Source organism: Hylobates moloch, unplaced genomic scaffold, assembly GCF_009828535.3.
Source record: "Hylobates moloch isolate HMO894 unplaced genomic scaffold, HMol_V3 SCAFFOLD_12, whole genome shotgun sequence".
NCBI classification, from domain to species: domain Eukaryota; kingdom Metazoa; phylum Chordata; class Mammalia; order Primates; family Hylobatidae; genus Hylobates; species Hylobates moloch.
The window spans coordinates 38,387,494-38,411,091 of NW_026652287.1; the positions used below are offsets into that span (position 1 = coordinate 38,387,494).

General features: G+C 52.5%; 1 protein-coding gene across 2 annotated transcripts in view; it reads right to left on the reverse strand.

Moving 5' to 3' along the window:
* Window positions 1-459: 459 nt before the first annotated feature.
* Window positions 460-23,598, reverse strand: part of ARHGAP35 (Rho GTPase activating protein 35) — a 140,897-nt gene continuing 117,758 nt past the window's right edge. Inside the window, exons 4-7 of one of the 2 annotated variants that reach the window (XM_032169368.2) lie at window positions 13,504-13,581; window positions 11,899-12,030; window positions 1,888-1,993; window positions 460-968 (exon numbers count right to left, since the gene is read on the reverse strand). In XM_032169368.2, the coding sequence (XP_032025259.1) occupies window positions 611-968; window positions 1,888-1,993; window positions 11,899-12,030; window positions 13,504-13,581 (674 nt within the window). In that variant the 3' untranslated portion in view covers window positions 460-610. Of the gene's footprint in view, window positions 969-1,887; window positions 1,994-3,822; window positions 4,103-11,898; window positions 12,031-13,503; window positions 13,582-23,598 lie in introns of those variants that run through there. The other variant, XM_058425824.1, reaches the window with a different exon arrangement.

Below are 23,598 nucleotides of genomic sequence, written 5' to 3' on the forward strand. Positions count from 1 at the left end.
CGTTGTTCTCATCTGCAGGGCCAGCGCCCTCAGCAGGTACCTAGTGGTGGCAGAGCCGTGGCCTACACGTTCCCAAGGAGGCTGCCAGCGGGCTGTACCCTTACCTTGGGGGTGTGTGCAGATGGAAGGTGGGAAGAGACAGACCAACGGGAAGTGTTCTCTTCGGGGGTTGCCAGCCCCGCCCTGAATCTCAGAACATCCTCCTCCCCGGCAAAGGCCAGGGCACTGTCCCGACCATGGGCTCTGTACAAGCAGAGGGAGGCACCCGGAGGCTGGTGTGCGCAGCCAGGAGGGGTGGTGGTCCAGGGAACAGAGGGAGGGCACTGGGGCCGCTGCCTGCCTAGTTCATTCCTCAAATGGGTCCAAGTCAAATGACAGGGCCCCATGGCTGCTGCCTGCAGCCAGCTCAGGTCTGCAGCGCCGGGCTCAGGGTACCTGGCAGCCCGGCCGATGGTACCATTGGCTGGTGCTCCCACTGAGGTCTTGAGAAGGTGATGGGGAGAGCCACTTGCCCCTGCCTCTGTCCCCAGTGGACTTGGTTTTGTTCAAGGCCAAATGCCACTCCATCAGAGAGAGGACCGGTTCTCCGGTCGCCCCAGGTCTTGGTGGCTCACAGCGTGTGTTCGGCTTGAAGCTGGGAGGGAAGCAGTGGCTGCATTGGGGATTGGGGGGTGGGTGGAGGCGACTGTGGGGGCGACGGCTGACTTGTGACAGGCGTGGAAGTGAGGAAGGGGACGGTGGAAGCCACGGCGGAGGGGGAGCTGGGCCTGGCGCCGGGGGGCTCGGTGATGGGCCGATTGTAGAAGAAAAAGGGGCATTGTTGGATGAAGAGTTCAATGATTGTCTGGTAGGTGCGCGTGGCTGTGAGGGCGTCCATAGTGCTGAAATCGGGTCTCATCAAGGTGGGCCAGAAGCAGATGGAGAGGTTCTCACTAGTCATGAGATTCACCTTGTTGTTGTGGCTGACCCTGCGGGCGACACCAAACTCAATGGTCAGAACTGTGCAGGGCCCCACTTGGCCCCGAGCGCTCATGGTCTTCAGCACCCAGGCTGAGCCCCGCCTGCACACCCTCAGGTGGAGCAGAAAAGGCCATGCGCAGCTCTCTGTACCCTGCCCTGCCTGGGAGGCTGCACCCTCAGTGTCCTCGCCCCTCCAGCCCAGTGCCTCCACATGGCCAACCTCAGAAAGGCTGCCTGGAGCCCCGCAAACCCCTAGGGGTGGATGGACCACCTCAGGGACTCACTCTGCAGCCAGCCAAAGCAGTGGCGGTGCTCCAGCTGTGACGAGGGAGGGAGGCTGAGTGTCCTAAGCCAGAGCGCCATCAGATGCCACTCAGCCAGCAGACCTCCTCCACACACATGGAAGTTCAGGGAACAGCCACACGGCCTCCCGCCTGCAGCTGTGCTCCATGCTGGAGGCTGGCTGTCTCCTGCAGCACACCTCTGGAGGTGCGGTGTCCTGGTTCTCCCCAGCTGGGAACGTGAATGCTGAGAGAGGACTTTCAGGGACTCTGAGGTGTTTTTGATTCAGGAGAAGATTTCTGGAGCATCAGCACCAACCAGATCTTCTCTCTCTGCCAGCTCTGGGGCACAGGCCTACAAGAGGCCCCACGCCCGCTGGAGCTAAGTACACTATCTGGTGTTAGGCAGGTTTGGGGCCACATGGGCTGCCCTCAGACAAGAGCAGGAGGGAGGCCTGAGGATGGGTGAGAGGCAGAGGCTCTGGGCACTGAGCCCAGCTGGCACCATGGGAGGCCAGCCAGCATTCCTTCCAGGCCAGGGCCTGAGGCTTCTACTGGCTTGTGGACAGAGCCTTGTTCTGCAACGCACTGACCCTGGCTGTCAATTTTCAGGAGGAAAAACCAACCAGAAGGCCCTGCGACTTACTTGTTTAGGTGAGAGATGACATACTTGAAGACTTCGTGGTTTTCCTTTGGAAATTTCTTTAATACCTCCTTAAGGGCATGCAACTTCTGCTCCCGGTCGTTGATTTCTGAGGAGAGAGAAAACCAAAGCCTTGCCTTTCATGGCCGAGGCTGGTGGCCACCCCAGGGCGTGCTCTGTGATGGGCCTTCTCTGAGGGCAGCCCAGGGCTTTGGGATGACACTAACCCCACTCTTTTCCCCAAAGCCTGTGCCCAAGGCTGGCACACCTGGCAGTGGCACTGGCCCAGGGGCCTGGCCCACCTCTGCGTCCCAGGCCCCCGCTGAAGGGTGGCACTGTGTGCCTGGGGCTTCCTGGCTGGCCCCCACCACCCAAGACAGAACGATCCGGAGAGACTCTGCCATAAAGAACACCATTCTTTGCTCATCCGGTTGCCCCTGGAGACAGGCATCCCTACGCAGAAAGGCTGCTTGCTTCCTGACCAGATGGAGACGGGCGGCCGCTGCCACCCACCCACGCCAACAGACCTTCGAGGGAGGGAGTCGGTCATGAGACCAAGGCTCTGTCCTTTTCCTAGAGACACAGGGACCCTCCACACACCCCCGTTGGAGGGGCTGATGGAAACAGTGGGGAATTCTTATGCACTTTACCAAAGGAACTGCGCAGCCCCTTTTCCCCCAACGCCCACACTTTGCCTATCATGGAATCCTAATGTCCTGGGGGAGGGAAAACAACTGCCTGGAATGCAGCTGGTAACCTGTGCCAGGCCCAGTTCCACGAGTCCCCACAATCGTGTGAGGCAGGAACTCGTCACCCCATTTTGAGGATGAAGTATCTGAGGTTAGAAGTTGCAGAGCTGGGGCCGGGCGCGGTGGCTCACGCTTGTAATCCCAGCACTTTGGGAGGCCGAGGCGGGCGGATCACGAGGTCAGGAGATCGAGACCACGGTGAAACCCCGTCTCTACTAAAAGAAATACAAAAAAATTAGCCGGGCGTGGTGGCGGGCGCTTGTAGTCCCAGCTACTCGGAGAGGCTGAGGCAGGAGAATGGTGTGAACCCAGGAGGCGGAGCTTGCAGTGAGCCGAGATCGCGCCACTGCACTCCAGCCTGGGCGACAGAGCGAGACTCCGTCTCAAAAAAAAAAAAAAAGAAGTTGCAGAGCTGGGACTGGCTGTGGGGCCTGAGCCGTGGCCACTGGGCTTGACATCCCTGAGTGGGTGTGGCCCACCTTGGCTGGGAAGAGCATCGGGGCTGGTGAGGCACAGACGTCCCAGAGCCCACCTGGAGCCCAGCTGGCTAAGACAGATTTATCTGTGCAGGGAAAGATGCCCACATGTTTCCTTCTTGGACTCCAGGGCTCAGAAGAACCACAGGAGGGTCTCACGGAGATGGCAGCGATCTCACAACTGGCGGCTATGGGGGTGGTGAAGAGGGGGTCTGTTAAAACGCAGATGATTGCTAATGGGCTCGGGGGCTCAGGCTCCTTTGAGATAGATGATGGTGCCAGACCGTCTCCGCCGGAGACACATGTGTACCATTCTGCTGATGAATCCGGGAGGGGTGCGGACTCCCTGAACCGGGTATTCTTTTCTTTCTTTTTTTTGTTTTTTTGAGACGGCGTCTTGCTCTGTCGCCCAGACTGCAGTGCAGTGGCGCGATCTCGGCTCACTGCAAGCTCTGCCTCCTGAGTTCACACCATTCTCCTGCCTCAGCCTCCCGAGTAGCTGGGACTATAGGTGCCCGCCACCACGCCGGCTAATTTTTTTGTATTTTTAGTAGAGACAGGGTTTCACCGTGTTAGCCAGGATGGTCTCGATCTCCTGACCTCGTGATCCACCCACCTCAGCCTCCCAAAGTGCTGGGATTACAGGCGTGAGTCACCGCACCCAGCCCTGAACCAAGTATTCTTTGAGAAACCCATAGCTTCCTAGTCACCTTTGCAGCAGGTGATGTGCCCAGAGGGTCAGAGTTGGGGGAGTTGCACAAGGACCCTGGTGAGAGTGAGACTTGGAAGAGCAGACAGAATGCCAATGATGGGCACGCTGAGCAGGGAGGAAGGTCCTGTGGTGGTCTGGAGTCCAGATCCTGACTCAGATGGCCCTGGGTACAAATCCGGCCTCTTGCGTCAATCGTGTCACCTTGGGCAAGTGACACCTTAGGGTCAGTCTCCTTGTCTGTAAAAGGGGCTGTGGACAGTGCCTCCTTCATTCGGTGACACCTGGCAATTAAATGAAGAGTTCACAGCTGGACAGAAAATAAGGGCACCTGGGAGCCAGTCTACGCGCAGGAGCCTGTGGGGAAGGGAGGCTGCAGGGCTGGAAGGGACAGAGCTCCAGGAGCTCTCCTGGGCAGCCTAATGGGGATGAATGAAACCTGGCAAATCTGTGGCCTTGAGAGTGTGACTTGATAAGAGCAGTGTCTTGGTAACATCTGTCTATCAGAAATGACTAAAGAAGTCCTGGGAGCTACTTATTGGGCTATGAACAGCTTCATTTCTCTGAATCCACGGTTTAAGGGTTCCACCTCAAGGGCACATTCTTTTCTTTTTTTCTTTTTTTGAAATGGAGTCTCACTCTGTTACCCAGGCTGGAGTGCAGTGGCGTGATCTCAGCTCACTGCAACCTCTGCCTCCTGGGTTTAAGCGATTCTCCTGCCTCAGCCTCCCAAGTAGCTGGGATTACAGGTGCCCACCACCATGCCTGCTAATTTTTGTATTTTTACTAGAAACGGGGTTTCATCATGTTGTCCAGGCTGGTCTGGAACTCCTGACCTCAGGTGATCCACCCACCGCAGCCTCCCAAAATGCTGGGATTACAGGCGTGAGCCACCGCACCCGGCCATGGGCACACTCTTTTCTACGACCTTGAGTCTTCAAACAATTCATTGTCATGTTACAATAAAATGTTTCATAAACCAAGTAAACTGCTGTAGGGAGGACAGAAGACCGTATTAGAAAACACGAGCAGCATGTGTGTGGTGCAAAGCTTCACTTAATAAAATCGTCATGCCCCCTTCCAGCTGCTAGCTTGGCACAGGAGGACACAGGTCTCTCCGTAGGTGCCTGCACGACCCAAACACAGCTGTGTTTGTCTTAATTAGGCATCGAGTGGTAGCACCTTTACATAAGAGCTGGGTCTCATCTCGTCCTCTGGCTGGAGGCAGGAAACGGGGCTGGCAAAGCCTAGGTCTGCCAGGGATGCCTGCTCTCCTTCCTATCTGATGAGCAGCAAGGGAGGTGGTTTTGTTTCTTCTTTAGGGGGTGGGAAGGGGCAGGGGCGGGAGTTACAGAGCCTGCTTTGATAATAATTTAGGGGCTGGCTGGGTGCGGTGGCTCATGCCTGTAATCCCAGCACTTGGGAGGCTGAGGTGGGCAGATCACTTGAAGTCAGGGGTTTGAGACCAGCCTGGCCAACATGCCAAACCCCATCTCTACTAAAAATACAAAAATTAGCCAGGTCTGGTGGCGTGTGCCTATAATCCCAGCTATTTGGGATGCTGAGGCAGAAGGATCACTTGAACCTGGGAGGTGGAGGTTGCAGTGAGCCAAGATTGCGCCACTGCACTCCAGCCTGGGTGACAGAGCGAGACTCCATCTCAAAAAGAAAAAAAAAATTTAGGGGCTGCCCCCTAGAATCCCAGCCTCCTTCTGCATGTGCACCTCAGCCGAACGCCTAGTGAGGAGTGAGTGGCCAGTCTCCTCACCTGCTCCCCTCCCCACTGCCTGGTCCAGGTGCTCCTGAGTACTGAGCAGCACTAGGAGCTCGCTGGGCAGAGGTCAAGGAGGGCAAGAGGCCCTTCTGCTCAAGTCTGGCCCACACTAAAAGCAAGCTCGACTTTGTGAACATCCTTTGACTCAGCCCCATTCACGTCTTTCCTTAAGCAAAGCTTGCCCTCACCCCTCTAGGGCCTCTCTGCAGAGGGACCTACTCTAGGCTCCGGATACAGCCTCTTCACATGGCAAAGGCAGCAGTGGCTGCTTAGGTTTGGGTGCTGCCCGAGTGCTGGCAGGACAGCTTCACAGTGCTCTGTGCATGGCCCTGATCGTAGACCCGAATGGAAGGTGGGGCTGGGCGTTACCCATATGGCGGCTGAGAAACCCACTCCAGAGGCCAAGAGAAGGCCACAAGGCTGGTGATGGCGAAGGTGGATGGGACCCAGGCCTGTCTCCCAGCTCAGCCCATCTGCTCTGGGTCCCCGCCTCCCTGCACACGGCAGAGCCCTCTCTGACTGCAGTAATCCTCTGACAGGAAATGGGATGGGGGGCCTCCAGGGTGCTGGCTTCACCAGCTAGGACACTTTCTCTTTTTGAGATGGAGTCTTGCTGTATTGCCCAGGCTGGAGTGCAGTGGCACGATCTGGGCTCACTGCAACCTCCACCTCCCAGGTTCAAGCGATTCTCCTGCCTCAGCCTCCTGAGTAGCTGGGATTACAGGCCCGGCTAATTTTTGTATTTTTAGTAGAGATGGGGTTTCACCACGTTGGTCAGGCTGGTCTCAAACTCCTGACCTCATGATCTGCCCACCTTGGCCTCCCAAAGTGCTGGGATTACAGATGTGAGCCACTGTACCCAGTCACACTGTACCCAGCCTTTTTTCTATACCCACCCTCCCCTGACCCAGGACTGGGGGGGGCACCAGCAGTGTCTGTGCCCTGTGTGGCATGTTCAGCTGCCTGGCTGGAACCAGACACAGGTCCCTCAACAGTCCTCAGAGAGGGAGGAGGCGACTCTGACCCAGAGGCAGGTGAGCATGAGAAGCGCTGGGCTGAGCACGTGGGGATGGGCGAGGTTGTGCAGTGACAGCGCCCCATTCTTGCCTCGTCAGACAATACGAATTCTTTCATTCTCAGATTTGGGAGGCCCCTCCTCCTTGGGTCATTTGTTCATCCGCAGTGGGTGGGAGGAGCAGATATTTACGGCGGCCCGCTCTTGCCCGTATACTATTTTACACACTGGGGATGCAGTGGGGAACAAAAACCAAATTCCCTGCCGCTTACGGTCTAGTGGAAAGAGGGGAAAGGACCCAGTGGGTGCCTCTCTAGTCCAGGAGCTCTGGGCTGGCTCCTCGAGGCCTTCCTGGCCCCACCCGTCTCCCCTCCTGACCACCATCCTCATCCCCGGCGAGTTCACGGCGCCTCTGGCTGGCTGCTGCTTGCTGAGCATGGTGCTGATTGGGCTATCCCGCTCCAGCCTGGGCCTGGGTGTGGTCAAGCACAGACTCCGGCGGCTCCAAGCCAGGGGCCTGGGGAACAAGCTGGTGGCCAAGAGCCAGCCCAGCCCGTGCACCCTGGACACCTGCCCCATGGTGCTGCCGAAGGCTGGAGCCACAGTCTGTGTGGACCTGGTCACAGGGCAGCGGCACACTCAGGGGAGCCACTCACCATTTTCAGTGGAGCCCTGCTGTACAGGGACCCGCAGCTTCAATAGGTAGGCCGGCCCGCCCGGCCAGGTGTCTACACTGGCCAAAGAAACAGCAGGGGCAATGGGCTCCCTGGTGTCCCTTCTGGGACAGGGCCGTCAGGGCACCCAGCCCTGGGTGAGCTGCTGCAACCCGGACCCGCCACGGTACAGGTGCTCAGGGTGGCTTCTCCCCACGCCTGGCGTGTGCTGGTCTGTGGATTCCCAGGTCTGCTCGTCCAAAATTGGCATAACCTCCACCCCCTTCAGAGTTCCCTCAGGACCCAGACTGTGGAGGGCCCAATCCTCACATCCTTTGCTCCCTCAGCCTGCCCTTTGGGAGTCAAGACACTTAGTTTTTTCTAACAACAACCCATCCTGCTCCAGTGTGTGGTCAGGGGTAGACATGAGTCCAGGGGCGTGGGCTGGGAGAGACGGTGGCCTACGGAGGAGACCCCAGCCTCCACACTGCGCTCACCCCTTTGCTTGGTTCCGCTCCAGGCGGCTCTCTCTTGCTCAGGGGGCGTGGGCTGGGAGCTGCACCTCTTCCTGGGACATCCTACATTTGAACTTAGGGGCCATCGACTGAGACAGCAAGAAACGTCCAAGGGAGGCATTTTTGGGCCAGTTGAACCAAGATAGCCTGGACACAGATCCAGCAATTTAGTACAATAGAGACCCCAAGAACTCAGGAGGAAGGGGAGGGGACAGCCAGAGGACACAGGGACCTTACCGATTAGCTTCCCATACCTCTTACAGCACAGACACACCAGGCCTCACAAAGCCAGAATACTGGTCCAAGGTCAAACAAATTGGCGGCAGAGACCCCGTTCCCAAAGAACACTCCTGCCCTGGCTGTGCTGCGCCACTTGCCATCACTGGCACCCAGGCTGCCAACAAAGCTCTAGGCCTGGGTCCGCTGCTGCCAGCTCGGTGCCTGGAGGAAAGTCCCTGCTGGCCGCCGCTGACCATCTGCACGCCTGCATCGCCAGGAAAGGGAAAGCCCGGCTCAAGGTCACAGCCCTTCAGTGATCATGCAGGCTCGTCCGGCGTCGGCTCTCCCCACCCCAGGTGGTAAACAACTCCAAGGCCAAGACCTCACTCTGCAGGGCTCAGGATGGAGAATCCAGGCTGTCCTTCCCCGGACACATGGCTTTGCAATCACCTGTTGAATGTCCTGTCCCACCAGACTGAGCCGGGGACCGCATATGTGTGTGCCCACTGCCATCTGTCCCTGTCCACACGGGGCCTGGCTAGCTGTGAAATTAATGACCCCGTACGTGGGTGTGAGAAGCACCCCCATGCCCTCGGGCAGCTATCTGCACAGACCAAAGGAAGGCAGGATCCCAGAACCAGCAACGTCCCAAGGCAGCTGGTGAACAAGAGCCCAGAGAGCAGCAGGGCCGTCCCCTGGTAACCTAGGCTGCACTGTTATCTCTAGCCCCAGCAGTCTCATCTGTCAAATGGAAAGGCTGAGACAATGAGCTGGCATCCTGAACCATGTTCGGGTCACACATCCCCTTCAGCAATCTGATGAAAACGACTGGTATCTCCTTAGGTTAAAAAGACTGAATTTTGTGAGCCATTACAGGGAGTTAATGGGGACCCTGGAGCCACAGGTCCTTTGGTCCAGACCCTCTGGCTTGAGATGGAGCCAGCTTTAGCACCCCTTCCAGCACAAAAGCCATAGGACAGGGCCTGTGGACACCAGCTGGATGGGGTCGACTCCAGACAGGCAGGCAGGAGGGAGTCACAGAGATGGGGAGGCACTAGGCAAGAGCGACTCTTGAAGGTGGGGGTGGGCTACAGGGAGGAGACAGAACAGGTAGCACAAAGCCTTTTCCTCTGCCTCCTGAAACCCTGGCCCATCTCCCCTGTGAAGCCCTCTTCCTTACGTCTTCCTTGCTGGGGTTTGTGCACTTCAAGCTCAGCTTTGCTCTGTCTTCAGAGAACTTCATTTGCACCCATGTAGGCAGGGACTCAAGCCCCGGCTTGCCACTCCCTAGCGGTGTGACCCTGGCCAGGCTGTATCACCTCTGAGAAGCTGTTTCCTTCTCTGTAAAATGGAGATGTATTATAATACCATCTTCCTCAAAGGAAGATCAGTGGTGGGAATCAAATGCCTTGTGGAGAGTCGGGCCAAGCCGAGGCAGGCCACGCAGGCCATGGACGGTGCGGTTGCTGCTGCTGTTCATTTTTGAATCTCCCACGCGTCACCTTGAGTGTGGTAGGAAAATAACTGGCAAATAATCACAAACGTCTCTATTTTGCGGGTACCTTTTCAGCAGTGTTCAATATTGTGAAATTCTGGAGCTAACAAAACCATTTGCTAGTGACCTTGATATTTGTTGTGATGGGATTTGAAACTGGTTCCAAGGCCTGAACATATAGAGACACAATTGCTCTCAGGGATTAAGTAGAAAGAACTGGGCAAGTTGATGTAGCCATGGAAACCCCAGCCAGTCTGGGAAGAGCTACTTTGGGGCACAATCATCTTTTTTCCATAATATCCCTTAACACTACTAACTTTTGCACTGCCTAGTATCTGTGGCTCAGTTAAACCTGGCCCTGCAACATCCACAGCCCGGCTTTTCAGTCAACTGCTCTGGCCGGGAGAGGTGCCATGTCAGCAAGATCTTCTCCTCTCCCACCCGCTTCGGTCAGGTTCAAGACAACGGAGCCCCCGCTGAGTACCGTTGGAGACAGGAAACACACAACGGGAAGAGGAAGTGGGAAACCTCCACCCTTTCCCAGGCTGCTGCAGTAGCAGCGGCAAGAAGCCACCTCCTGAGCAGTGGAAGCTGGGTGGAAGCTGCTGTGGGAAGGGCGGCTGATTCCCTATCAATAGCATCTCCCGTTCCTGCCGGCCCCACAACACTACACAAAAAGATGCTGTGTCAGCAGTTCCCGCAGAAACAATGGAGTTCCGTCGGGTGGCAGGATTTCACGCACCTCTAGATGGCGCCAAGACAAGACAAATGCAGACAGGAATTCCCGGCTTCCAGCAAACTGGGTATCAGTCCATGCCTTCCTCTTTTCCTAACTTCCACTGTGAGACAAGCCTCCGTGGAAAGAAAGCTGGCTCCAGAATAGAGATTTCCCATGCGACTTCACATCTGTGCCTGCCTGGAGCCTGCTGGAGAAGCGACTGCTGGGAAAGCCTCTATCTTCAGACAGCAGGATCAGGGGAGAAGCCCGCAATGGTCTCCACCCGCTAACTCCCCTGGAGAAACCCTGACTCCCGTCTTCAGAAGGCAGGCTACTCTATGACCGTCCCAGGAGTACCACACTCTCCTGCCCCATCCCTGTGGGCTTAGATAGGGTCAGGAGCTGTGAACAATTCCAGTCAGCTGTCCAGAGTGTGGACAGAATAAGGTGAAGGTGGCATCCAGATTGTGAAAACAGACACCATAGGAAGTGTAGACCCTGGAAGGATGACCTTGGAGACCCCGCAGCCCTGTCACTATTGAGGCTCCGACAGTTCAGGGGTGGGCTTCCTACACACCTGTCTCCCTCCGATGCTACTAAGAGTCAGTGACCTAGGACTCGGGGCCATGCTGATCCATCACCTCCCTCAAATTTCTGCCTACACCATCAGCCTTGTGAATAAATTGTGCTTGTTTAAAGCTCCCTCTTTAGAGTTGGGCAGTGACAAGACGAGACTAATGTCTTGCCCCTGAGGAACACATCTCCTTTCCTCTTCCCCACCCTCTGGTTGCTGGATCATGGGTGGCTGTGATCTCTGGGCAGCTGGCAGAGACACTCCCTTCTGCAGCTGCACAGCAAGGGCTGCTGCTGGGTCTTGGCCTGCCAGAGGCACAAAGCAGGAAGGCTGCTGATGACTTAAAAGGTAGTGAGGGCCACATGGTGGGACGCTCTGAGAGGTCAGGCATCCTCTGTGGTACTACACAAAGTCCAGGGAAAGGCTGGCCAGTGAGAAGGCTCGCCCATCTGGACAAACACCTCTAGAGAGAGGCAGGCTGGGGCAGGAACAGCTGATGAGGCAAGGTGGCATGGCACACAGGATACCATTAAAACCAGAGGTGCTAATTTGCTACAGCATCAAATGATCACTTGGCCAGGGCCACTGGAGTCGTCTCTTTCCCTCCAGAGGCCGGCTTCCTAAGAGGCTGTAGGACCCTAGACCCGTGTTAACGTCATTACATGAGAGGTAGGAGAAGACAGGTAAGAAGAGGGGAAAGAAAAATAAGACCTACTATTAAATAGGTTGTTCACAGCCTCACTTCTAGGCCTTTCCGAATAGAATTTCATCCGCAGGTGTAGGGATGGTAACAATGGCAGGACACAAGGGGCAGGGAAGGTTAAGTCGACCACAAGCAAAGGAGCCAAGTCTGACACCGAAACCATGCTCTTAACTAATGAGAGTTTGGGGGAAACCTGCAACTCTCTTGGTGTAACCCCCAGATAAGCACCTAAGGTCTACAAGGGCAGGAGCCCAATTTGCAAATCCCATTGCTGTCATCTGGTTAATTCCCTTGGCCTCTGTCCTTCAAACCTCAGCTCTAAGAGCCAGTGTCCATTCTGAGGGCAGGACCTATTCTTCTAGTGCCGAGCCCTTTCTCCCTCAATCCGCCCAACACTGGGCTGCCGGTACTCACTGTGTGCTTCCACCAAGTCGATCTGCATGTTATAAGGGACCAGGGGGTCAGGCAGTTCTGAGAAAAAGCTCTTCATGGCACCGGCCACGGTATTCACTGTAAAGTCTTTCTCTGCCAGGTCCAGGTTGTGGTCTGAAAGGAAGTCAGGAGAGTGAGGCCAAACCATTCTAAGCCAGGCAGAAGCATCAGGACAACTCGGGGCTCGGGAGAGGCTAGAGAAACCTCAAGGAGCCAGAGACGGCCTCAGGACTGGCAGGGATTGGAGGCGTGGGACTTGTGAGTGCTAACGCTGAGTTCTGAGGTTCAGGCATGGGCTGGCCCCAGCACCTCTTCCCGAGACTGCTGAACTGCCCCTTCTACCACCCGCGGGGCAGGGGTGCTACCCCCACATGCTGGTTTTTGGTGCCAGGAGCTTGCCCTCATCTGGCTTTGATATGCTGTTGCTTCTTCCTTACTCCTTTCCCATCACAGAAGGAGGCTGCTTTCCTAAAGGGTGGCTCACTTTCCAGGTAGGTCACAAAGATGTTAGCAACCACTGTGACTGCTGCCTCCATCCTTGTCCCCTGTGGCGGGAGGGCAAATAGGCTCATTTTTTCTCTCTCTGGCCCTTCCCAGCCACCAGCACCGCTGACCCATGTCTTGCTTTCCTTCTCGTTGCATACATACTTCAGTGCATTCCTGATGATGAAGAAATCTCTACAGATGGACAGTACCAGGTTCCATTGTGTGGGAGGTAAGCTGGTACAGGATCTCCCGTATATACAAATGCATCCCACACTGGGGGCTCTACCCTCACTTTGGCCTCGTGTCTCCCACAGATTAGCAGGAGTTTCCCTGTTGTGTGGTTCCCTCTGCCTGCTGCTGGCCAGCTGAGCCCGACTGCGGTGCTGCAAGGTGCAAGGGCCGCCCAGCTGGGGAGTGGGTGTGGTGTCCGCTCTGGGTGGCGCCTCCTGCCCTGGCTGCTGATAGATGGGAATGTGCCCTGTTCTGGTGCTTTTGCTTCTGGCACTGGGGCACGTGGCTTCTCATCCCAGTGTGGGCAATTCCAAGAGGTAGTTTGGCTGCCTGACTTTAGGCCTCTTGAAGCTGGCTCAGCTTAGGAGAAGGGAGTCCCTGCCAAGAGCTATGTAACTTGGGTCTGTGTCCCAAGGGCTCAGCTCCTCACACGACGGTCCCTCACTTTCTCTGGTGTTGGGACTTTGTGAGGAGGGTAGATCTGAGGCCCTGGCAAAACAGGATCACATCTCAACCCGACTTGTATATCATGTGCCTGCAACTAGCTCTGCATGGGCAAACAGGTAAAACTCTTCAGTGTGGTGAGGGAGGCATGTGCCCGGGCAACCTGGAAGAGCATCTGTGAGTGGCAGTGTGGGGAGTGGCCTACATGACCCAGCTTTGGCAGGGATGGTGCTTCGGTTCACTGACAGGACCTGGTCCCCTCCTCCCCACTGCGGCCACACATGGTCTCTTTCTCAGTCTCAGCACCTCGTGGCTTTGGGTCTGTGCTGGCAGGAGTGCCCCGAAGCCCCACAGACAGTTCACCGAGTCAGCTGTGTCTGCCTTGACCAGCTCTGGCCTCGGACGCCTGGCCAGGCTGCACTTTACCTTGATCGAACTGTCTCTGCAGACTCTCCATCTCTGACTTGTTCCCGCTGACCCGGTAGATGCCCTCCGTGCTCAGTCCTGAGGAGAAACAGGCAGGGTCTTAGGAGCAGGAACTGGAGAGCACAGAATGAGGAGGGCTGGGCTCGAAGACAAGGAGAAAGCCAGGGAAAGTCCATGGGGTGCCCACCACAAGAGAGGAGCAGGCCTCAGCACACTCTCATTTGATTTTTCTAGCCCACCACAAGAGAGGAGCAGGCCTCAGCACACTCTCGTTTGATTTTTCTAGATGCTTCAACCCATCTGCCCGCCATTTTCTTTTTCACTTAAAAATTTTAAAGTATTTGTTTTTTGGTAAAAATGGAAAGACTATAGAAGCACAGCAGCTAAAGATAACTTCTGTTCATATTTTGATGTATACTCTTGAGTTTTTCATTTTCATTTAAAAAATAGAGGTAATATATATTTTAACCCAATCACTTTCACTTACAAAGTATGTTGTGAACTTATTCTAATCACTTCAAGTTCTTATTTTTTATATGATTTTAAAGACACCAAAGTATACGATCACTGTAAGAATAGTCATGCTGTTAATCATACAGGGTTGGCTGGGTGCTGTGGCTCACACCTGTAATCCCAGCACTTTGGGAGCCTGAGGCAGGAGGATCACTTGAGGTCAGGAGTTCGAGACCAGCCTGGCCAACATAGTGAAACCCCTTCTCTACTAAAAATACAAAATCAGCTGGGTGTGGTGGTGCGCACCTGTAATCTAAGCTACTCGGGAGGCTGAGGCAGAATTGCTTGAGCCTGGGAAGCAGAGGTTGCAGTGAGCTGAGATCGTGTCATTGCACCCCAGCCTGGGTGACAGGTGAGACTTTCTCAATAAAAAAAAAAAAAGAAAAAGTGATAGAGGGTTTTCCAAGTTTTTACTGTTAGAAAATTAACTTGTGCAGGGTGTGGTGGCTCACACCTGTAATCCCAGCACTTGGCTCATGCCTGTAATCCCAGCACTTTGGGAGGTCGAGGTGGGAGGATAGCCTGAAGTCAAGAGTTCGAGACCAGCCTGACCAACATGGAGAAACCCCGTCTCTACTAAAAGTACAAAATTAGGTGGGTGTGGTGGCACATGCCTATAATCCCAGCTACTCGGGAGGCTGAGGCAGGAGAATTGCTTGAACCCAGGAGGTGGAGGTTGTGGTGAGCCGAGATCACGCCATCGCACTCCAGCCTGGGCAACAAGAGCAAAACTCTGTCTCAAAAAAATAAATAAATAAAATTAACTCACAAGTATGTTTTTTTGACAACTAGTAAAAGCTTAACAGATTACCTGAAATAGGTATTTCTTACTTTGTGAATATCGTATTCATGTTCTTGTTAATTTTCCTAGTGGAGTGTTCTTATTTTGAACTTGAGAAAGTCTATGAATATTAAGTAATTATATCAACGTTATATATGTTTACATTTTTCCTTTTTGTTATCTGTCTTCTAATTTTGTTTATTGAATTTGTTGAAGTATATAATTCAAAAATTTTAGGCTTTCAAGACCAGTCATTTTCTTTATGATGTCTTCCTTGGTTTTTATGCTTAGAATAGGTTTTTCCTATTCCTATATCAGCTGTTGTTTTTTTCCTTCTAGTTCTTTCTATCAGTTAAAAAAATCATTTCATTCTGTGATCATTCTGGAACTTATTTGGTGTATAGTGTGATATAAGAAAAAAAGTAGTAAAAGTGAATTAAATACGTAAGTTAGAATAAAATATCAAGGGCAGGATGGGCTCCCACTCCCTCCCCATCCTACCCTGGGCAGAGGAGCGCTGTTCAGCTTAAGAGTGGATTCCAAGTTGTCTACTGAGTCCACTCGCCCTGTCCTGGGAATGAAGTCCACTCTGTGAGCCATCAAGATCTCAAGGACTTTGTCTAAAGGATAGTGAAGTCACTGTGAAAACTGACATGGGGTCTCATGGCTAAAGCAACCCCAGGTCCCTTCTGAAGACTGGCTTTGAACGACTCTGTCTTGCTGAAGGTGCACAGAGGAAGCACTGTGGGTGCTGCCACTGGACAACAGAAACAGTGCGGACAGTAGAGAGCACCGGGCCCTGGAGTCAGTCAGGCTTCTGAGAGCCATGTGTTGGTTGTTATTGTCACTGCTACCTCTGGAGAGACAGCCATCAGGCAAGATAAAAGCAACTGGCCTGCCTGTTTTCTGGGGTCCCAGACTTCTTGAGGCTTCAAGAACACTGGAGTAAGAGGCATCAATTCTCTGGCTTAAAAGCTGTTAATTGCACCAAGGCCCTTCCCCCGAGAGAAAAGAAGGTTAATGGATCAACCCCAGGGACATCCTACCAAGCAACGCCTAGTTACAAAGGAGCTGCCACTGCTGTGCTCACCTGGGAGGAGTGCTGGCACTTTCTAAACCAGAGTGGTCACACGCTGTGCACTGAGCTAGGGGTTTTGTCCCCGTCCACCATTCGCTTGTTTATTAAATAAACGATGATGCCATTTAATCTCCCACACCTCATGGGAAGAGCTATTGGGTGGGTAGAGAATACACATGAGAAAACTAAGATTCAGAAAGGTGAAGTCCTTGCCCCAGATCACAGCTGCTAAGGGGCAGAGTGGTCTAAGTCCGGGGCCTCTGCCACTGTCCTGCCTCCTTACTGTTCCAGAAGACACCTGGCTCAAGCTTCTGCTGCTTCCTATTAATCCACCAGGCTGGGGTGCAGACCACAGCACCCGCCTTTCCCAGAAGCAGCACCACACTTGGGTGAAGCCCTCTGGCCTAAGCACCAGGGCAGCTTTTAAGATGGCACACCCCTACCCCCTGTGCTGTCGAGACCCTGCTCACCAGCCCTAGTTAGTAATTTTTCCACTGACTCTTCTCAACTGCTCTCAAGACATATTTAAACTTCTACCTATTTCACATATGAGCAAGCCTTGGGTATGTGTCAGCAGGCTCAAGTCTTCATCTCCTCATTTGATAAAAACAAATAAAACTAAATCTAAGTTATTTTCCCTTTCCTTGAATATCAGCCCTCCATAATACAAAGAAAATGATAGGACAAATAGCACCAGTCTCAAGAGTCCAGAATAATGCAGCAATGTCACCGTTCCTGAGTCTCAGTGTAGAGAGGCAGTCTCCGAGCTGCATAAGACCTGGCCAGCCGAGGGCTGCACGTCACCTTCTGGTGACCCTGACCTTCAGCAGGACTGAGGACTGCTCTGCATTGCCTCCTAATGGCCACCGGCCCCAGCATGAGAGGGCAGGAGACGAACTGCAAATTAGTGATCTGGCAATTATTAGTGGTGTGGACCTGCTGAAACTTCACTAGATGGATCATCACACAAATGGAAGCACTGGAAAGCATGAGGCCGCACCAGAGCATCAATTAATCATCAGCTTAGTACTTCCTGTCATCTGGGCACATGTTTATTTTACGCAATCTCATTTGAAAATAGCAACCCTGCTGCTGTCATACACAATACCACGGCGTAATTCAGGAAAGGTAGCATTTGCTTGGCTAGTGCAATTTATCATAACTACTAATTAGACATCAATTAAAAAAAGATTTAAAAAACTGAGAGCAGGCTGCAAACACCACCAAGGCTGCAGGGAGCTGGCAACCCAGGTGAGAAATAGGACGCTGGAAAGAGCACGGGCAGCTTGCCAAAGGCCTGAGACCACAGCAGGAAAAGGGCTGGTGTCCTGGAGCAGAACCCCTGGCAAAGATGCTGGATATTAAGGCATTTGTGTCTGGAACACCCCAGTGTTCCTACATGGAAACACTCTAGGGGTGACTCTGGCCCACACCCGCCAGCGGCAGAAGTCAGAATCCTTACCAACAGTGACCTCCACCCACGATGTCTACTGCAGGCTCCCAAGTCCATCTGAGAAAGCCTCAACCTTAAACTCACAGGCATCCTTACCTACCAGAAATCTCCAAAGACCCATGTCACCAAAGCATAGCCTTGGCTGCAGGCCTTTTCTGTTTCTCTCCTTCTGTTTTAAAAGGTCTCCCTACTGGCTGCAATTATCTTCTATGTTTAAGTTAATCTTTGGAAATAGAACAAGAAAAAGCTCAGAACAGCCAAGATCACTATCTTCAAATATCTGAACAAGGCCATGTAGAAAAGTCTTGTTCCAATGGTTCTAGGGGACAGAGCTACAATCGAGAATGGAAATTACAAGGCTGGGTGCAGTGGCTCATGTCTGTAATCCCCACACTTTGGGAGGCCGAGGCGGGCGAATCACAAGGTCAGGAGATCAAGTCCATCCTGGCTAACATGCTGAAACCCCGTCTCTACTAAAAATACAAAAAAAATTAGCTGGGCATGGTGGCGGGTGCCTGTAGTCCCAGCTACTTGGGAGGCTGAGGCAGAAGAATGGCGTGAACCCAGGAGGTGGAGCTTGTGGTGAGCTGAGATCATGCCACTGCACTCCAGCCTGGGTGTCAAAGCGAGTGAGACTCCATCTCAAAAAAAAAAAAAAAAAAAGAATGGACATTACAGAATGGCAAATATTCTCTCAATATATAACTATTAACAGCCATAGCTGTCATTCATTGGAATAGACCCGAATTTTCGAATCTCCTCTCACCAGACAACCATCTGACTGGGGTACTGTTTAAAAAGATGAATACCTGGTCTAGGAAGCTAGCTAATAACAATAATGGTAAGCCATTTATCAAATGCTTACTCTGTATGAGGCACACGATGCTAAGTGCTTTCGTGCCTTTTCATAGCAGTTGAACCCCTCCAGACTGGTGATTATTATCCCATTCTACAGACAGGAACGCCGAAACTAGGAGGTAAAGGAACATGCAGAGAGTGAGTGAGTCGCACAGATGGGATTTGAATCCTGTGGGATTTTAGTACCTGAGTTCTTCTTCTATGATGCGCGAAATCACTATTTCTCAAGAGTGACCATGCAGCAGAGTCACCTGGAGGGCCTGTTACGGTGCAGGTGTGGGGGCTCCAGCCAGAGTTTTGGATTCAGTCAGTTTGGAGGGGAGCCCAAGAATTTTTTTTTTTTTTTTTTTTTTTTTTACACAAGGTCTTGCTCTGTCACTCAGGCCGGAGTGCAGTAGCACCATCTCAGCTCACTGTAGCCTCAATCTCCCAGGCTCAAGCGATCCTCTCACTTCAGCCTCCCGAGTAGCTGGGACTACAGGTGTGCACCACCACACTTGGCTAATTAAAAAAATTTTTTTTTGTAGAGATGGGGGTCTCACTTTGTTGCCCAGGTTGGTCTCAAACTCCTGGGCTCCAGCGATCCTCTTGCCATTGCCTCCCAAAATGCTGGGATTCTGGGTGTGGGCCACTGCGCCTGGCCTCAAAATCTGCATTTCTAATTCATTCCCAGGTGAGCTGCTGCTGCTGGCCAGCGAACCACACTTGGAGAACTGCCATTCTAGAAGATGTGCCAGAGCTCTAAGGCTCCAGAGAAGCCTTAGTCAGAACTCTTGAATTCTATGATTCAATAAAATCAGGGGTAATACACCAGGCAAAATAGATACCACATACTTTAGAAACAAAGCACTTCCAAACAGCATGACAACTGCTGCTTTTTATACGAAAACAAGCCCTTAGGCATTATTTAATCGTTTTTTTTTTTTTTTTTTTTTTGAGACAAAGTCTCATTCTGTTGCCCAGGCTGGAGTGCAGTGGCTCAATCTCGGCTCACTGCAACCTCCGCCTCCTGGGTTCAAGCGATTCTCCTGCCTCAGCCTCCCGAGTAGCTGGGATTGCAGGCGTGTGCCACCACGTCCACGTCTGGCTCATTATGTATTTTTAGTAGAGACAGGATTTCTCTATGTTGGCCAGGCTGGTTTTGAACTCCTGACCTCAGGTGATCTGCCTGCCCGCCACGGCCTCCCAAAGTGCTGGGATTATAGGCATGAGGAACTGTGCCCCACCTGAGCCACCACACCCAGCTGTTTTTTTTTTTTTTTGATGGAGTCATGCACGCTCTGTTACCCAGGCAGGAGTGTCGTGGCGTGATCTCGGCAACCTCCCCCTCCTGGATGCAAGCAATTCTTGTGCCTCAGCCACCAAAGTAGCTGGGATTACAGGCGTCTGCCACTGCACCTGGCCAAGTTTTGTATTTTTAGTAGAGGTGGGGTTTTGCCATGTTGGCTAGACTGGTCTCAAACTCTTGACCTCAAGTGATCTGCCCGCCTTGGCCTCCCAAAGTGCTGGGATTACAGGCGTGAGCCACTGCACCTGGCTCCTTTACAAAGTTTTCAGTCTTGGTCTTCCACAAAAATACTTTGGCAGGCCAGGCATGGTGGTTCCCGCCTATAATCCCAGCACTTTAAGAGGCCAAGGCGGGAGGACTGCTTGAGTCCAGTTCGCGACCAACCTGGGCAAAACAGCGAGACTCCATCTCTACAAGAAATAAAAAATTAGCCAGGCATGGTGGCATGCCTGTAGTCTCAGCTACTTGGGAGGCTGAGGTGGGTGGATCTTTTGGGCCTGGGAGGTGGAGGCTGCAGTGAGCCATGACCATACCACTGCACTTCAGCTTAGGAGACAGAGTGAGACCCTATCTCAAAACAAAACAAAACAAAACACCAAAAAATACTTTGGTGACATAGGAAGACTAGACAGCCCTCCGGTGCGAGCTGGTGGGGACTTCCCCTTGGACTAGGAACTGGTATTTTAGCCCTTCGACTGCCCTGTCAGAGCTGTGGTGGCTGGCCCTGCTCCTGAGAGGTGTCTGTGGCAGGACGGACACTAAGAAGATGGAGAGATGCCCCTCAGGAGCTTGGAAATCAACAGGGAAAATCACCTCCTTTCCTGGCATCCTGATTTTCTGAAATATCCAAACAGGTTTTGATCCTGGACCCCAGGCAGGCCCTTCTTAGCAGCAGTGCTGTCGGCCAGCATCAGGCTTCGCCTCTGCTCCTTCACACCAGGACTCAGTTCCTCCAAAGTTTCCTTTCTAGCAACACATCAATACTTCCTCCAAGATGAACTCAGACTTGCTTATTTTTTACTTTCTATATTTAGATATAGAAACTCAGCACTTAGTCCTTTAAAAAAATTTAATTGGCACTGCTAGTACTCTAAAACACCCCATGCCAGACAGGACTTAACTAACAACTTTTGTCGATTTTTCTGGAGGCTGGAAGCATCTAATAAACCATTCCCTTTTTCTTTTACACATGCAAGACTAAGTCTAAGGCAGGCTAAACTGCAAGGCCGGAGGGATGCTGAGCACTCAGGGAGAGAAGGAAACTCTTGAGCATCAAATTCAAACGGTCTTGAAGAGGACGGACCTCTATGGAAAGGTATGAAGCCCTTCTTTTTCATCCAATGCTAACAGTGTATCTATAGTGTGTCTTCTGAGGACCACACTGCGGCACTCCCCCAATCTCACCTCAATGGAAGATGAAAGGGTGAGAGGGCAGGAGAGCGTTTAGGTCAAAATCAAAGCAACCATGTCTCCATTTCCTTCTGTGGGTAACAGAGGTAACAGTTCTCACCTCATCCCGTGGTGGTATGTATTTAATGAGATCTTAGCACTTAGTGCTGAGAGAGTAGCTATTATCCTAATGATCTAAGTGGAAAGCTGATTGGCAAGTGGATGAGTACCTGAGGTCTGCTGTCAGGGAGACATGGGTTCGAATCCTGCCCCTGACTTCAGCTCATCTGACCGTACAATGGAATAAATGAGATCGTCTATGCACAGTCCACTGCACAATGCCTGACAGTATTCTTTTTTCTCTAAACTCTTAACAAGCCTCAACAATGGCACCTGCCTGTAGGCATGACCTATTCTGAGAGCTTGGCCAAAATAAGACAGTTTGTAGAAAAATATTTTAAAAGATGCATGGCTTTGACACCAAAGTGACCTCGGTTCTGATCCTGGTTCTGTCTTACAGCTAGGCTGGGTGTCTGAGAGTAAATCGCCTCTCCTCTCAGGGGCTTGGAATCCTCATCCAAAATGGGGTAATGACATCACTAATGAGTCTGTCAAGATGCTGTAAATATTATTATTTTTGAGATGACAAGAGTTTCACTCTTGTTGCCCAGGCTAGAGTGCAATGTGCAATCTCAGCTCACTGCAACCTCCGCTTCCCGGGTTCCAGCGATTCTCCTGCTTCGGCTTCCCGAGTAGCTGGGATTATAGGCGCCCATCATCACGCTCGGCTAATTTTTGTGTTTTTAGTAGAGACGAGGTTTCACCATGTTGGCTAGGCTGGTCTTGAACTCCTGACCTCAGGTGATCCGCCCACCTTTGCCTCCCAAAGTGCTGGGATTACAGGCGTGAACCACCTCACCCAGACAAGATGCTGTGAATATTAAGAGATTACGCAAATGAAAACAAGTAGTACCACAAATGGATGGCATACTGAAATAATCATAATAGTAACGACAATAATAGTTAACTTCCGACTGAGAATTTACTATATGTCATGTACCATTCTAAGCTCTTTACTAGAAATATCAGAGTGAATCCTCCCAATGATTCTTTGAGGTGAATATTACTTTTACTACCAATCTGCAAACAGCAAATGGAGGCTCAGAGAGGCTAAGCCATTTGCCCAAGGCCATTTGCCCAAGGAACTGGGTAAGTGGTGGAGCTGTGATTTGAACTGGCTAACATAACTCTCTGTCTCAGCTGATGGTACGTTTAAATGTCATGCTATTACCGCTCATGCTAGCTCCCTGTTCCCTTCTCCTTTAAATATGATATGTACACATCCCATAAATGCCAGATTCGTGATGGCTTACAAAGATTTTCCATTTCTCCCTTGTCTGTCTAGTCAGATGCACTCGCCTCTTCATCCACACTCTATTCAATGTTTTTTTTTTTTAGACGGAGTTTTGCTGTGTCGCCCAGGCCGGAGTGTAGTGGCACGATCTCAGCTCACTGCAACCTCTGCCTCCCAGGTTCAAATGATTCTCCTGCCTCAGCCTCCCGAGTAGCTGGAACTACAGGCGCCCGCCACCACGCCTGGCTGATTTTTGTATTTTTAGTAGAGACGGGGTTTCACCATATTGGCTAGGCTGGTCTCGAACTCCTGACCTTGTGATCCGCCCGCCTCGGCCTCCCAAAGTGCTGGGATTACAGGCATGAGACACCGCGCCCGGCCCTCAATTTTCTCTTCTATGAACTGGAGGGCGAGGATGTCTGGCCTGAGAAGAACGATGGCCTCTTCTTCATAGAGAAGGTTTCCTTGCTGTGTCTCTCCGCAGAAGCACTACTATTGAAATCACACGAGTCCCCGCAGCTCCCCCTGCTGCCTTCCTGCTCGAGAGGTACCTGGGTGGTTTTCTGGCTGCTCTCCTCCTTGAACACTCGGGTCCTCTGCCCCTTCCCTGCCCCTTTGTTAGCTGTCTTCCGGGTAATTCCCCTGTCAGTCAAGACCTGCTTCTTCCTGTGCCAGACTTTCCCCCCATGATAGAAGGCCACTAAAACTCTATTACGATGACTTGACTGGGTGTGAGTGCCACAAGCAGGCACTGTGGCTTTATACATTCCTGATGCCAGCGATGCGCACACGGCCATGTCATAAATCTCAGGGCTGAGGAGGAGGGAGGAGGTGCAACATCGCACCAGGTCTGGGGGATCAGATGGCTCTAGCATCTGGCTGATCCTTTAGAAGCTGCCTATGCATTTGCTGCCATGAACCGTCAAGTAGGACTTCTGGACCTGCTCTGAGCCCAACAGGGGGCTCTGTTCTTTTCCCTGACTTTCAAGAAAACGCGTATCTCAACAGCTGGGCTTAAGAAGGAACTTGAGGCCAGCCTAGAGCTGACACCCTGCCCATTCTGGAGGAAGAGCGTGGTCCATCACTGAGGTGAGCCAACTGCGCTCTGCAAAACGGGAGTGAACATTCAAAGCCAGGAGCAGCTGGGAGAGCCCTCCTGCCAAGAACGTGAGACGTCTTCGTGCTCTGAAGTGTGACTTTGCTGGCATGCCCACTCAGGCCCAGTGGCACTGGAGTGATGGCAGTGTGACTCTGAGGAGAGCTGGTGCCACCACTGTGAGGGATCTTACAGGCTAAAGAGCCACCAACAAAGAAACAGACCGCGAGCACAATACAGGTGTACTACATCCACCGCATACACACCCCCCACCACCACACCTGC